Source organism: Hemicordylus capensis, chromosome 5 (assembly GCF_027244095.1).
Source record: "Hemicordylus capensis ecotype Gifberg chromosome 5, rHemCap1.1.pri, whole genome shotgun sequence".
NCBI lineage: Eukaryota > Metazoa > Chordata > Lepidosauria > Squamata > Cordylidae > Hemicordylus > Hemicordylus capensis.
Window position 1 is genome coordinate 184,507,691 of NC_069661.1, and position 15,571 is coordinate 184,523,261.

The 15,571-nt window shown below is 39.8% G+C and overlaps 1 protein-coding gene across 7 annotated transcripts in view; it reads right to left on the reverse strand.

Moving 5' to 3' along the window:
• Positions 1–4,904: 4,904 nt before the first annotated feature.
• The window catches only part of TAFA2 (TAFA chemokine like family member 2), a 259,077-nt gene continuing 248,410 nt past the window's right edge, over positions 4,905–15,571 (reverse strand). For 6 of the 7 annotated variants that reach the window (XR_008307946.1, XR_008307947.1, XR_008307943.1 and 3 more), the window contains one exon: positions 4,905–7,143. Coding sequence is in view for 1 of the 7 variants with exons in the window: in XM_053252906.1 (XP_053108881.1) it covers positions 7,132–7,143 (12 nt within the window). In the remaining 6 variants the exon portion in view is untranslated. Of the gene's footprint in view, positions 7,144–14,868; positions 15,072–15,571 lie in introns of all 7 variants that reach the window. The other variant, XR_008307944.1, reaches the window with a different exon arrangement.

Here is a 15,571-nt window from a genome sequence, read left to right on the forward strand (position 1 = left end):
TAGCTTTACTGCAGTAAGGGTAAATTCATTAACAATCACAGGATTGACTAATTTTGAAATCCTGTCATCTTGGGCTACTTGTGTGGCCAATTTCAGAACTCTGAGCCAAGACATTCTGGAAATGTAAAGCATTTGGGAAAGTGATGGGGGGCATGTTGCATGTTTTAATGCAGGCAAAGGGCAGGTTTCTTCACATGATGGTGGAATGATTGTCCCGGGGATGGGGTCAGTTCAAGAAGTTGTTGAAATTTTCTACCATGAAACAAGACCCTTATAGGAATTTTTTGAAACTTAATTCTCTCCCCCCCTCCACACACACACACACACAAAATCATTAAAAATCCATTGGTAGACCAATCCATTTCAAGGTCAATACTGCTAACTGGCCCTACAACTGTGCCCATTTTCAGAATTCTAGGCCAAGCCATTTTGGAAATATAAAAGGGGGTGAAAAGGGGCAGTTTACCCTTTTTAATGAAGACAATGCACATGGGGGTGCGTGGAATAATGGTGGGGGGGGGCTTCAGTTCCAGAAGTTTTTGTTATTTTCTGCCATAAAACAAGCTACTTATCAGACTTTTAAAAAGGGGTTTTAAAAAAAAGTTTTAAAAAGCATTAAAAATCAGCACAATGACTAATCCTCTTCAAAATCAACACACGAGTTGTGATAACCTGTCCTACATCTGTGCCAAATTTCAGAACTCTATGCCAAGCCATTCTGGAAATATAAAAGGGGCCCTCTTTTTCCTTGGGAAGCATCATGGGGCCCTCTAGGAAAATGGGCACTTGGATCTGGGCCCCCAGGTCTGTGCCTAACAGCGCCCCGATAGCAAGCAGTTTTTTAAATATTTGTATCCTGTCTGGGATACAGGACTGCAGTGGAGGTTGCCATGTTTTCGTGGCGGCTGCCCCCCTTCCCATAATTCCCTGGAATCGAACAACATTTGAAGTATTGCAGGGAAAACAAAATGGCAGCTGCCAGGACAGCAGCTCTGCTGCTACCACCTGTTTAAGCTGTAAAGAAAGGTGTTTTTTTAAAAAAAAAAAAAAAAATCAAAAGCCCATCACTGCTACCACACTGCAAGGTTTTGCTTAAAGAAAATGAATGAGGATAAGAAAATGACCTGCATTAATTATGAAGCACATGCAATTTAAACAACTGGATAATGGTACAGATGCAGGTTTCAAAAACAAAACAAACATTCTTGCACACTCACTTATTGACCTTTGAGGACCATCCAGTTCGATTTGCTTCATGACTGAACAGATGAGCTTGGCTTAATTTTCCTGATATAGAAGCAACTACATTTAATTTACTTCTTCACTCTGCTTCACAAGAGAACCCTAGCATCCTGTTAGCAACAGAGTCTGAGTTCTGATTAGCACTAAACTCTGAATAGCTGCTGGCTTTTCTATTTGGAAGAGAGTGGCCATTGCTGGCTTGTTCCAGAATGCCTTGCTGGAACCTGAGAGCGGTTTCACATCAGGCACAGTCTATTGTCTTGTATCTTTTATTGCTTATTTTTGTAAGCCACTGTGAACAGTCCTTAGAGAAGTGGAAATACAGGCAGTACCCAAGATATGAACACTTGAACACCCATACTTACAAACACAGTTCCATAACATGTTACGTTAAGGAAGTCCACCCAACCTTCAAACACCAACCTCCACATACAAACAAATTGTCATTCTTTGGAACTATATGTGTTCCAAGTTATGAACACATATAACTTACTTACAAACAAGCATAAGAACATAAGAACAGCCCTGCTGGATCAGGCCCAAGGCCCATCTAGTCCAGCATCACAGTGGCCCACCAGATGTCACTGGAAGCCTACAGCATGAGGCAACATGACAACATGAGGGCATGGCCTCCCTCCTGCTGTTACTCCCCTGCAACTGGTACTCAGAGGCATCCTGCCTTTGAGGCTGGAGGTGGCCTGTAGCCCTCCGACTAGTAGCTGTTGATAGACCTCTCCTCCATGAAGTTATCCAAACCCCTCTTAAAGCCATCCAGGTTGTTGGCTGTCACCACACCTTGTGGCAGAGAATTCCACAAGTTGAGAATTCAACAAGCAGAGCATGTTGTCTTATACAACTGCCCATGTGCTGATATCAGAAGCTACTGGACACTTCTTGTAGAAATACAAGAATAATTTCACTTGAGTAATCTGAAAAAAAGAATAATTTCACTTGAGTAATCTGAACTGTGCTCCCAGAAAGCAACAAAAATGGAAACAAAGGAGTAATAGCATTGTGGACCAACAACTGTTGATACAGAAAGATTCAATAAATAAAACAAGACTGTGAGAGGGTTGTGGCAGGGGCTATTGAGGGCCGGCCCTTGTTTGGGCCTCAGAGCTTTGGCCCTGGCAAAGGTTCAGTCCCTTAAGGCAGCTCAGGTGCCATCTGTAGCCTTCACAGACAGGCCGATGACTCACTGCCTCGCCATCCTTGCTCAGGAGTCACTGGGTTCCTTCCTGGTCCAGCCCTCCTCCTCGATTGGCCCCTCCTCCTTGGCCATGCCAGCTTTATATCGTCCCTAACATGTGGGGCAAGTTTCGCGAAACCACTGCATCTCGCGATACTTCAGTCTGTGGTCTCATGAAAGTTGCCTCAGTTCTTGCGAGACTACACTGTTTGAGGCCAGCATAGTCTTGCAGCCAGCGGAGGGCCAGGCTTAGTCCTCCCTGGCTGCAGGGAGGGAAACGTCACCTCCTGCCAGGCACAGGAGGGGCAGTGCCGCCCAGTCAGGCAGGGCAAGGTCTTCAGCGTCCCACTCTGTGTCTGGCGGGCCAGCAGCGAACCCCCGACACAGGTATATACAGCTCATTTAAATATAACTGAGATAAAGTCTTGTGGTCGAATACTTGACAGGCTGGCTCAAATATTTATAAAATTAATCTTCTCATTTCTTGATTTGCATATTCCTCTCTCTTTCCAGAAATAGTCCAGTTATTTATTCCTCTCCCAATGAGAGAGGCCCGGCTGTCGTGCACTCAGGACAGGGCCTTCTCTGTTGCTGCTCCTAGACTCTGGAATGCTCTCCCAGTGGCCATTCATACCTCGGACGCCATCACGGCTTTTAGAAAGCTTGTAAAGACTTGGCTTTTTACCCAGGCTTTTACATAATCGTTTTTACTGCTGCTGTATTTATCTGTTGTATTGTTTTTATGCCTGTTTTTGTATGTTTTTATATTTTTAGCTTGATGTTTTTATTGCCTTTTTATTGTATGTTTTAACTTTTGTAAACCGCCTTGGGGTTGTCTTTTAATGAAAGGCGGTATATAAATGTAAAAATAAATAAATAAATAAATAAATCTCTAACATGCTTAACTATAGACCTGCTGTTCTAACACTTATCAGCTTGGCAGCTGATATAGAATAGTGGTTGACTATTAACTCCCATCATGTCCTGCTCTATCCAAGTAGCAAATATTCTAATAAAAACTAAGAGACCCCAATAACACTTGTTCTGTCACTGCAAGCATTTTCTTGACAATTTGTGTTCCATTGAAATTAGAAATCTTAGCAATTTCTTCACTAAATGAATGGCAGAAAGTCTAGGCTTTTACACCTAACATCTCATGATAAGTGTATAAGTGGTATACACAAGGACTCCACAGCCGAAATTTCCACTGCAGGATTTACAGTGACAGACTGTGCAATGGGAGCAGACAGCTTTGTAAGATCAGGTATAACCAGTCTATAATATATTATCTGGGAGCATTTTCCAATGGCATACAAAAGTAAACGTAAGTGATCTCTGGGATGGGAATTAAACCGTGAAGGTTGACAAGCAGTGATTAGGTAATGCTCTTTGTGCCATTTAACAGCATTGAAATTATGAAAAAATATTTAATTCCATCAGATTGTTCAGCTGTGTCATCTTCTCAATGCAGAGCTCAGTCGTTTTAACTATCAGCAAGAAAACAAACAGCAACGACAAAAAGATTAAGATGACATTTGCACAGAAAAATCAAATCCATGCTCCATTTGCCAGTATCTTGGCTTGCAGCTAATGTGCTGTAATTTCAGACATGAGGGATAGAAGGGTTCATCAAGGAAGAGGTGACAATAATGCTATCAAAATATTTAGACGTCATAAGGGACCAAGAGTTCACTAAGTCCCACCCTGCCATGAAACAAGACCATACATTCCCTCCACTTCAGTCTCCCATAAGCAACAAACAGGTGCAGTGCAGAGAGTAAACCTGAAGATTCTAGATAACTCACACAAGTCAGCCAAGTAAGAAAAAAGGAAACAATGTAGATAAATAGCTACTGTGCCATATGGTATAACACTGCAGGCATAACCATCATGTCAGCTTGGATCCAAAAAGTTAACAGATTGATGTCATCTGTGGTGGCAAATCAGTCATAGGCTGACAAAAGCAGAGAGGAGGGACGATGCCACAAGCCCAATAGGTCACAGGCATAGGGAAGACAAAGAAGGAGCAGTATAGCCTCATTCACACATTATGCAGGGCAGAGGTACTCATGGATACAGAGCCAAAAATGGGTTGTCCTGCCCTGCAGGATACTTGTCTTTTGACTTCATGGCACCCAGTGCAGGACCACCACCACCCCACCCAAATTAAGGGGGTTCATATGGAGACTAGCTTTGAGAAGAGAAGGCTCCAGTCCTCAAATATACAATCAGGGGAAAAAGTTGTGGTGACTTGCTCAAGGAACAAAAAGAAGGAAGCAGAAAAGGGAAAGGGAATTTCTAGGTTCAGATCCAAAGTGTTCAGAGAGTTGTAGCCTTACATGTTGGAAGGGGCCACATGGCTCAAGGATAAAGCACACCGCAGCAGTCACCACCACCAGATCATCAACCATGCTTCATCTCCGGCCTCACTGGTTATCTGTTGTCACAACATTAATCTACTGCAGATACTCAGTGCAATATATTGGAAAATCCATTTATTTTCACCTATTGATATGCATGTCTTACACTTGTATATAATACAATATTTTCAGTGTCAGTTTAAAAATAAATGCAAAGGAAACAAATGTTGAAAAGCATGTTGTAGTATTTTGAGACCAAACTCATAATCCTACAAAATTACACATTTATACTATCCTAAGCAAAGGAATTCATCAAAATTTTTGATTTCTATGTCCCCCCAATTACATCTCTTTTAAAAAGAAAAACCCAAATCCATAGAATATTAATCCTTCCAAAATATCAAGGTAGCTAACTGGTGCCACAGCCAGTGGCTGACATCCAGACTAAATTACGTATGAGTAGTTCCTTTGAAATTAGTGGAACAAATTAGTCACGGGACTACTTATGAGTAATTTAGTCTGGATGTCAGTCAGTATCTCTTAATTAAACTTTAATTAAAAAAAAGATCATCTTGCCTGCAAAAATTTTGGATTATTCTGTAGCGGAATGATACAATATACATCTCGAATTGATTTTCAACAATCATTAGTTTTCCACCATCCAGTGCCATAATACAGCAGAGGTAAGGAAATAGTTGTGAAACAATCCTGCATCATGTGACAGAGCACAGTACCCCAGGGTATTAATCTATCAGGGAACCCCATTTATTTCTAATTAGCCATTTCAATGACTTATAACAAACTGAGAAAGAGGTCTCCTTATTTTCACAAATACTGGTAACAATTTGAAATAACTTGAGGTTGTGGGCACAGTAACTTTCTACTGGGATTGAGTCTGTGTAGTCTTCATAATAATTCACAAGCAAATGCATATGAGTATAAATCTCTTTCTTTGCCTTTTCTAAAACCAACTTGATTTTGCAGCATCAGTGTGGTATGCAAAATAAAGTGTCTACTCTTTGTCTTAATATTTCCAGATAACATGGTGTATATTAAATGGTATATAAAATTATACATTCTGTAATAACTTAGAAAAAAGGTGTACAGCTGCTTAAGGCATTTAAACATTAAATATTTTCATGGAACAGGAGATCACCAAGATTAAAAAATAGATACTGAAATAGAAGATAGAAAACCAACTGTTGGTTTAACAAAATAACCACAGGATGGACCAAAGTACCTGAAGTGCACAGGGAAAACATCGATGGATGACAGATTAGAAGAAAACCAATTTTCTCTATCAAGAAACAGAGCTGAGCAGACATCTAATTAAGCATCCAGATAGTAATATTTTTCAAGCAAGAGATAGTCATTTTTTAAAAAAATCTAAAAGACACACATTAATGAATACCATTAAATCTCAGAACTGAAAAATTAACATGCATCCCTGTCTTCCTCCGTAAATGGACTAGCTAGTATAATTTATTTACCATCCTTTTTAGGGCCTAATGTTAAATCAAAGGGTATACAAAGAACACCGATTTTCTTGAAATTATATGAAACTGATATTTCAAAGGCATAAAATACCAAAGGGGAGTCATGAAAACTGAATTTTGACCACCCTTTATTTGTCAGAAAGGGATCGCAGGAGCTGGTTAGCTTTAGGGGAACATGTCCGACTAATGATACATTCGTATATGAATGACGTATGCAGATAACTACTACTTGTCAACAATAGTGATTAACAATGGATATATATTTCCATTCCTATAAGAAAAGCAACTTCAACATGTTGAAATATGTAGCCTTGGAGCTTCAGGATTAGAATACAACTTAAAAATTTCTAAAACTGTGCTGTGTCAGAGGACAATTTCTCGAACTATAATTTGATTAAAGCAGTGCACAGTCCCACCAGTAATCTAAATGGAGGACTAGAAAAGTTCCGGAGGAAACAGATCAGTACATTTCAAAGTCTGCATTCGTAGAGGTGAAATGTGAGAAGTCTCAAGTCAAGGATTCAAAAGATTGTTGTTTCTTCAGCCTCCTTTTAGCATCACCTCTTCACTTCCTTAGCCATACATACTTTCAAGTTTCTGCTGTTTTTACAAATGTACACAGTTCCGTCTGTTGAAATCTTTATGACATACAGGCATGTATGTCTTAATTTCCCGTAGTTTTGATCTCAAGTGGCTGATGATTGCAGTCCATGTTCTCATTGAAATAATTAGTATGCCCTAACAGTTTCAAGCCAAACCTCAAGGACTGTAGTTGGGTATGAAAACTTCCTACTTAGCTGAATTTAATGTTATAAGTCTTGAGTTTGATTTGATTTGTCTTTTGCTATTGAGTTACCTGTAAAAATAAAAATATAAAAAGATGACAAGTTCACATTAGACATTAACATCAGATTTATAATGGCACAAACCTATTTACTAATCCCTGTGCAGAGAAGGCTCTTTTAAATATGCATGCTGTATAGCAATATGACTGCAATTAGGTCTGTGTATTCCAAAATGAATAAGATGCATGATTCCTATTCAGAGCGATTTTAAGCTTAAGAGCTGGTATGAACATGAATAAAGACAACACTTATTTCAGCTGTTAAACTGTTCTGCAGTTAAGCTGGGGCCTGCAAAACATTAGTCCTCCTGAAGATACTGAACTTGCATCCTCCCTGATTATAGGTCAGTGTGGCTGGAGATGATTGAGAGTTGTAGTCCAACAACAGCTGGATGGCTGTTCAGCAGCCCTAGTAACAGGGATAAGCATGAATTGATTTTTTTAAAAAATTCAATTGGTGCCTGAATTGATCACCCCTTATTTTTGTGTCCAAAACTGTCCCCCCGAATCAACCCACATTAAATTTGGATTTGATTCATATCAATTCAGACCACTTATAAAGGACCTAAAGGCACCAAATTTGGGTGGTGGGTAGGTCACCATGGGTGCCACCTACCACCCAAATTTCAAGGCAGTGGGACACTAGGTTAATTTTTAATGATTTATTTTAGTTTTTACTGATTTTGTATATTTCTGCCATAGGAAATAATGAGGATTCGAAGTTGCCCTGTCCTAACCCTAACATGGATCCCCAGCTTTAATTGTTTTTAAAAAGCTAAGCTCTCGAATCAATTCGAGATTCAGACTCCTCCTATTAATTTCCCCAGATTCCCAGCTTAATTTCTTTAAAAAGCTAACCTCTAGCCCTTGTAGAAGTGGAGTTATGGAGCAAAATGTTCAGTTACTATTTTTCAAGTGTTTGGATTCTTTGGCGTATAATAACTTTTCCTCATAATGAATCCCTATGAGGATTCACACATTCAGTTCTTCTGGTCATTTTGACTTTTAGTGGACAGTACCAACTGTCAACTGCCATGTGCCAACTACACCGCCCCCCTGCAAGGCAGTGGGGTACTCAGTTTATTTTTTAGGAATATTGAAGTGTTTAAATTCTTTGGTGTCTAATAACTTTTCCTCTTAATGAATCCCTATGAGGATTCATTATACACCTTCAGTTCATTTTGACCGTAATTGGACAGTGCCAACTGTCAACTGCCATGTGTCAACTACACCCCCCGCCCCCAACACACACACACACACACACACACACACACACACACACACACACGGATACTCAGTTTATATTTTAGGAATTTTTGAAGTGTTTAGGTTCTTTGGTCTCTTCATTACACACCTTCATTTCTTCTGTTCATTTTGACCCAACTGCTTTGGGGGTGGGGAATTAGTGGCATCCCACGTGCCAACTACCTCCCAACCCACTGGGTACTGTTTATATTTTAAGAATTTTTGAGGTGTTCAGACTAAACACTTGAAAATGTTCCCAGAACACAAACTGAGTAGTACCACACTGCCTTGTGGGTGAAAGGGGGTGTAGTTGACACATGGCAGGTGACAGTTGGCACTGTCCAAAGACAGTCAAAATGAATAGAAAAAATGAAGGGGTGTAATGAATCCTCATAGGGATTCATTGAGGAAAAGTTATTATACACCAAAGAATCCAAACTCTTGAAAAATAGTGACCACACATTTTGCTCCATAATTCCACTTCTACAAGGGCTAGAGCTTAGCTTTTTTAAAAAAATTAAAGCTGGGAATCTGGGGAAATTAATAGGAGGAATCTGAATCTTGAATTGATTTGAACAGAATCTGGTACAATTCTATTTGGACCCAAATGCAGCCAATGGACCACAGGGGTGATTTGTTCTGTTTCCAAATCGCCTGAATCAGCTAGATTTGGGTACAAATCTATTTGTACCCGAATAGATTCGCATATCTCTAACTAGTAATGTTATGTTATTTTTTGACATGGAAAACTACCATGAAATTTCCATTTGATCGCACCATCTTGTGCGATTCACATTATCAGATACTCCGACTCAAAACTAGTATGCCCAATACATACAGTTCTAGACTGTAATTCTGAAATATTTCTTCCTAGAACTGAAGAACAGTAGCTGTAAAACACATTAAGACTTTTAATTTTTAAAAGATGCATAAATCCCAAAACAGCAGTTGACAAATAATGCTAAATCATTATTAAGAAGCAAATGATGCTCCTAAAAATACATTTGTTGGAATCAGCCCATCCACAATTCTAATAATTTCTATATAGACACAAAAGGACCTGTGTGCATACATACACCAGAATTTCCTCCAAGTTTTTTCCCCTCAGAAAGAGTTCAGTGAGATAAGAAAGAATAATATTCAGAAGAGACCACTTGTGGAATTCCCCCAAATTAAAGAAAGTTGAGGCTTGTGTGACAGCCTGAAAGAAGGGTGCTCAGAAGCCCTGCTGTTCATGGGAATTCATTCTCTGAATGGGAATTCAGAGATTATGGTTGGAACGTATGAAAAATAATCCTGAAGTATTCTTTTATAATGAATTGAATCAAAATTATTTCCTGCTTAAAAACAAAATTATTGTCAAGAATTTGGAAAATTTGTTCCTCAATGCATTCAACTTTCAAGATCCTTTAAAAGTCTTATTTTAAGTTCAAAATAGGAAGCAAAAATATTTTGGGAGAAGCAGAGGCAGCATGATTGCAGAAGACAAACACATATATATATACGGAATATATTCATCCTCCTATCCCTTGTATATAAAGCTTCACTAGAGCGCTTTCATCCAAGCCAATATAAAAACAAAAGGACCACAGAGAGAGCATGCATGCAAGCCATAATATTTCACAGTAATTGGATTTTTCCCTATGCCTGACTTGGTTTTAAAATCCAGAGGAAAGGAAACAAAATCTTTGTCAGACTGAAGAGAAACATCTTCAAGGACTATTTCTGCTGTGTCAGTGGATATAATTAAGAATTATGTTACTTTTTCGTATAAAACTTTGTTTACAATGCTCTCCTTTCTCTGGTGTACTGACCCATTAGACTGGCTATGTTAAAAGTTTATAAAGAGAGATCTCTGATTTTGAAGGGTCATGCTCTTAAATGAAGAAACATTCCTTTGCCCTCAACAAAACCCTCTGCATACAGTTCTTTTATCTACCCTGGAGAGTGGAAACACTGAGAGAATACTAAAACATCTGATTATATTACAAAAGGCAACAATGAAACGATATCTTGTGATATATGCAATGGAGATACAGTAAGTAGAAGCAATGAACATGAAGCAAACTTAAATTGAGTTGGACCATTAATCATCTAGCTCACTATTGCCTATTTTCTCAGGCAACAGGGCTCCAAGGCCTCAGCCAAAGGATTTTCCCAGTCCTGCTACCTGAGGACAAAAAGAAGACAGGGACTGAATTGCTTGCACTTTCTGCAAGAAAACCATTCTTGCACTCTGACACTGAATTATCTTGGATAGTAATACCATTTTGGGAGGGATAGACCATAATTAGTAACACAGGTGGCTTTCTCCATGGCTCATGACCACAACATACTGTACAATAGAACCATTGTGGTATAACATGAGCGTTGGACTAAGACCATGGAGGTCCAAGTCTAAATCCCCACTTAGCCATGAAGCTTACTGGAAGACCTTTGGTCAGTCACCATTTCTCAGTATCACTTATCTCAGTGGGTTGGTGGGAGGAACTTGGCAAAGAGGCACCTTTTAACGTGGTGATTCTCTTTATTTAGCAGGGGGAGAGTAACTGGCCCTCGCCACGCCCAGCACAGTACTTCCAGTGACTGTTGCTGGTGTCTGTCTTATGTTTCTTCTTAGATTGTGAGCCCTTTCGGGAGACAGGGAGTCATCTTATTTATTTATTGTCTCTCTGTGTAAATCACCCTGAGCCATTTTGGGAAGGGCGGTATAGAAATTGAATGAAATTAAATGAATGAACTGTACACTACCCCGAGCTTGGATAATGGCTGGGATAAAAATAGAATAATGACTACTATTGTGTAAATTACGAGAACTTGTTTATTGGTATTATGAATGTTGTAAAGCTGGATTTGAGATTCATCCAAGATTTAGATTTGACAGAATTTCAGATTTTGTCTCATTGGGAATCTACTCTTTTATATGTGAATATTATCTGACAGAATATGATAATGAAGCTAGTACTTTGCATAATCCTCATACTACCTTTGTTTTCTGAGGTAGGTCCCCCGTCCTCTTTCATTTTCATTATTGGAAGACACCTTTAGGATTCTTATTGAAGGTTTAATTAACTAAATTTTCTACTCTGGTTGAACAGACTCATATGAGGCTACAATATATCTATATATAGAAATTAAGCAACACCTCGTTTTTTGCATTGCTCTTACATTTTATCGGTGTTATGGTTAGGTTATTAGTTTTACATAGCCAATGCCTCGCTTCTACCTCCTGATGTCCACTCCTATGTAGGATCTTTCTTCTCTTCTGTGCATTCAAAAGAAAGAGAAGATAATTCCTGATTACAGGACTCTAAATTTTCTCCCTTCTTTGCCAGTAACTTGGGGAAATAATGGCTAGGTACTGTCAAGGAAGCCATAAAAGGGAAGGAGACTTCCTTCTGAAATTGGAAGGCCTGTCCAAATGAAGAGAACAGAAAGGAACACAAACTCTGGAAAAAGAAATGCAAGGCGACAATAAGGGAGGCAAAAAGAGAGTTTGAGGAACATTTCGCTAAAAGCATCAAGGGGAATAACAAAAACTTATTTAAATACATCAGTAGCAGTAAACCTACCAGGAAGCCGGTTGGACCATTAGACAATGAGGGAGTGAAAGGGATTATCAAGAAGGATATGGAGATTGCAGAGAAGCTCAATGAGTTCTTTGTATCCTTCTTCACGGCAGAGGATACTGAGCATATACCTGTTCCTGAACCAGGCTTTTCGAGGATGGAGGCTAAAGAACTGAGTCAGATAGAAGTGACGAGAGATGATGTTCTAAACTGTCTGGAAAAACTGAAAACTAACAAATTGCCAGGGCCAATGGCATCCATCCAAGAGTCCTCAAAGAACTCAAATGTGAAATTGCCAACCTTGCTAAAATATATAACTTATCCTGTAAACAGGCTCTGTACCAGGGGACTGGAGAGTAGCAAATGCAACATTGATTTTCAAAAAGGGATCCAGGGGCGATCCAGGAAATTACAGGCCAGTTAGCTTAACGTCTGTTCCAGGCAAATTGATGGAAAGCATCCTCAAGCATAAAATTGTAAAGCACATAGAAGAACAGGCCCTGCTGGGAGTGAACCAGCATTGCTTCTGCAAAGGTAAATCTTGCCTGGCCAACCTTTTGGAGTTCTTTGAGAGTGTCAACAAGTGTGTGGATCAAGGAGATCCAGTTGACATAGTCTACCTGGACTTCCAAAAAGCTTTCAACAAAGTTCCTCATCAACGACTCCTGAGGAAACTTAGCGGTCATGGGATAAGGGGACAAGTACATGTCCCCTTATCCCCATGGATTGCTAACTGGTTGAAAGACAGGAAACAGAGGGTAGGTATAAATGGAGAGTTTTCACAATGGAGGGAAGTAAGAAGTGGTGTCCCCCAGGGATCTGTACTGGGACCGGTGCTTTTTAATTTATTAATAAATGATCTAGAAGTAGGGGTAAGCAGCGAGGTGGCCAAATTTGCAGATGACACCAAACTCTTTCGGGTAGTAAAATCCAAAATTTTACTACCCGATTGTGAGGAGCTCCAAAAGGATCTCTCCAAACTGGGGGAGTGGGCGACAAAGTGGCAAATGCGCTTCAATGTTGGCAAGTGTAAAGTGATGCACATTGGGATGAAGAACCCCAACTTCAAGTATATGCTGATGGGATCTGAGCTGTCGGTGACTGACCAGGAGAGGGATCTTGGAGTCACAATGTGCAGCTTGTTGAAAGTGTTGAATCAATGTGTGGCAGCTGTGAAAAAGGCCAACTCCATGCTAGGGATTATTAGGAAGGGGATTGGAAATAAAACTGCTAATATTAGAATGCCCTTATACAAATCTATGGTGCAGCCACACCTGGAGAACTGAGTACAATTCTGGTCACCACATCTAAAAAAGGACATTGTAGAACTGGAAAAGGTGCAGAAGAGGGCAACCAAGATGATCAGGGGCCTAGAGCACCTTTCTTATGAGGCAAGGCTACAACACCTGGGGCTTTTTAGTTTAGAAAAAAGACGACTGTGGGGAGACATGATAGAGGTCTATAAAATCATGCATGGTGTGGAGAAAGTGGATAGAGAGAAATTATTCTCCCTCTCACATAACACTAGAACCAGGGGTCATCCCATGAAATTGATTGCCAGGAAATCTAGGACCAACCAACGGAAGTACTTTTTCACACGGTGCATAATCAACCTGTGGAATTCTCTGCCACAAGATGTGGCGATAGCCAACAATCTGGATGGCTTTAAGAGAGAGGGCATGCCCTCAACTCCTGCCTGTGGCTTCCAGTGGCATCTGGTGGGCCACTGTGTGAAACAGGATGTTGGACTAGATGGGCCTTGGGCCTGATCCAGCAGGACTGTTCTTGTCAGAAAATTTTCACCATCCTTACAATGTATCTGCATTGTATGGTTAAAAATAAGTAGTGTAGTGTGACACACACAGCATGTTTGCAGTTCAGCAGGCAGAGGATTCCAGCCTTACAATGTGCCAACCAAATAATTATTATGCAGCTCCACAATGTAGCAATACATAGTGCATGATCAGATACAGAGGCATCTCTGTTTATGCAGAAGATGAATTCATGCTTCACTGGATGCATTTTATTTTCGTTTGGTTATTGTTATTGTCATCATTATCATTACTATTGTTGTTTCATTGGAGCCTCTAATGGCTTTCTGTTGCCAGCACTCCTGCTGCTCCACCTGTCCCTTCCTTTTTCTTCTTCATGTTATGCTTGTAGGTCACACACTGTTATTCTGAGTAACACTTGAAACAGCCAACACTTGCTGCTATCTGGAAACATAAGTCCTAATATAAGGGCAGCACACACCAGCCATTAGTGTTAATGGCATCTATCCACTTAGACATTAAGAGAAGAGTAGACTGCTGGATATGAAAGTCAATTTCATAAAAATGCAGTTAAATTTTAGCTAATATCCATCCATGTTATTTACAGGAAGGTTTCAGTTTTTGGATGGTGTGCAAGGTTTCCAACAGAGCAGCTGGAAGGTAGGGTCCTTTGCCAGTTTCTCTCTCACTCTCTTTTTAATGGAAACACATAATTTGACAGCAGACCAGACCCGGTTTTAAAAATCCTAGGAGAACAGTAAGATTCCAAACGGGTTCTAATCAATTCCAATCAACTTTTCAATTAATTATTAACACATCTGAAAATTAACTTTTGCTCAGCACTATAGATAGTAAAATATAGAACACCCTAAATATTTATTTGAATTAATTTGTTTATACTTGGCAAGAAATTGCTCCCTTTATGCTAATGTATTTTTGTACATAGGTTGTTATGTTATAAATACAAAGAATTAGGCTCTCTTCATTTTCTGTGTGCTCAATGTGCAATTACGGTATAATTACTCGGCTGTTTCAAGACTTTTTAATTTAAATTGGTGAATGGCTGCTGTGAGCCAAGCGTAATTGCATGTGAACTCACTAGTTTTATATTAAAACAACAATGCATAATTAAATCTAAAAGAATTTTACACCTCAGATAAAACTGGATGAGTGCATGTTCAGCTTGGATTGCATCATTTACCACAGGAATAACTCGGAAGGTCCTCTGAAGGATAAATCTATCAATTAACCACTGCAGTTCAAAACTGTAGCTGCTTCTGGAGCCGGCAACATTCAAGGCCAAAGGAGATGTGAAAGCAGAAGGCTCCTGTGCCAGAATCGGGTTGCTACTATCCTATAAAGTAGGGAAGGATGCAGATATTTAAAGCACAGCATGAGAGGTTGGGAAGAACGAACAAAATCCTTTCCTGTCCTGCACTTCTGCATTTGTCTTTCTCCCAACAGGCTTGTATGACAGAAAGCAATGCCCCAAACAAAAAACTTCTGGCAAGAAGCAGTTTTGGAGGGGAGAATAATTTGGCACACCTATTCTTAACCACTCACCCCCTGCTCACCATTTTGTATTTGTCATGGTCTGGGCTGGGTCATACAGACACCAGGTCTAGTTGTACTTAATCCATGCATCTTTGGATGACCTCTATCAGAAACAAATTATCTATCTGTACCACTAGCTAAACCTTGGGAATCATTCATAGGATGGTTTTTTTGGCAGCAGTCTTTTTATTGTTGCAGCCAACAAGAAGGTCTTCTGCTACTGGAGTTTTGTGCACCAGTTTCTGCAACTCAAAAACTGAAGGGAGTAAAGGAAAAAGCACTGGTTCTGATTTGCATGGG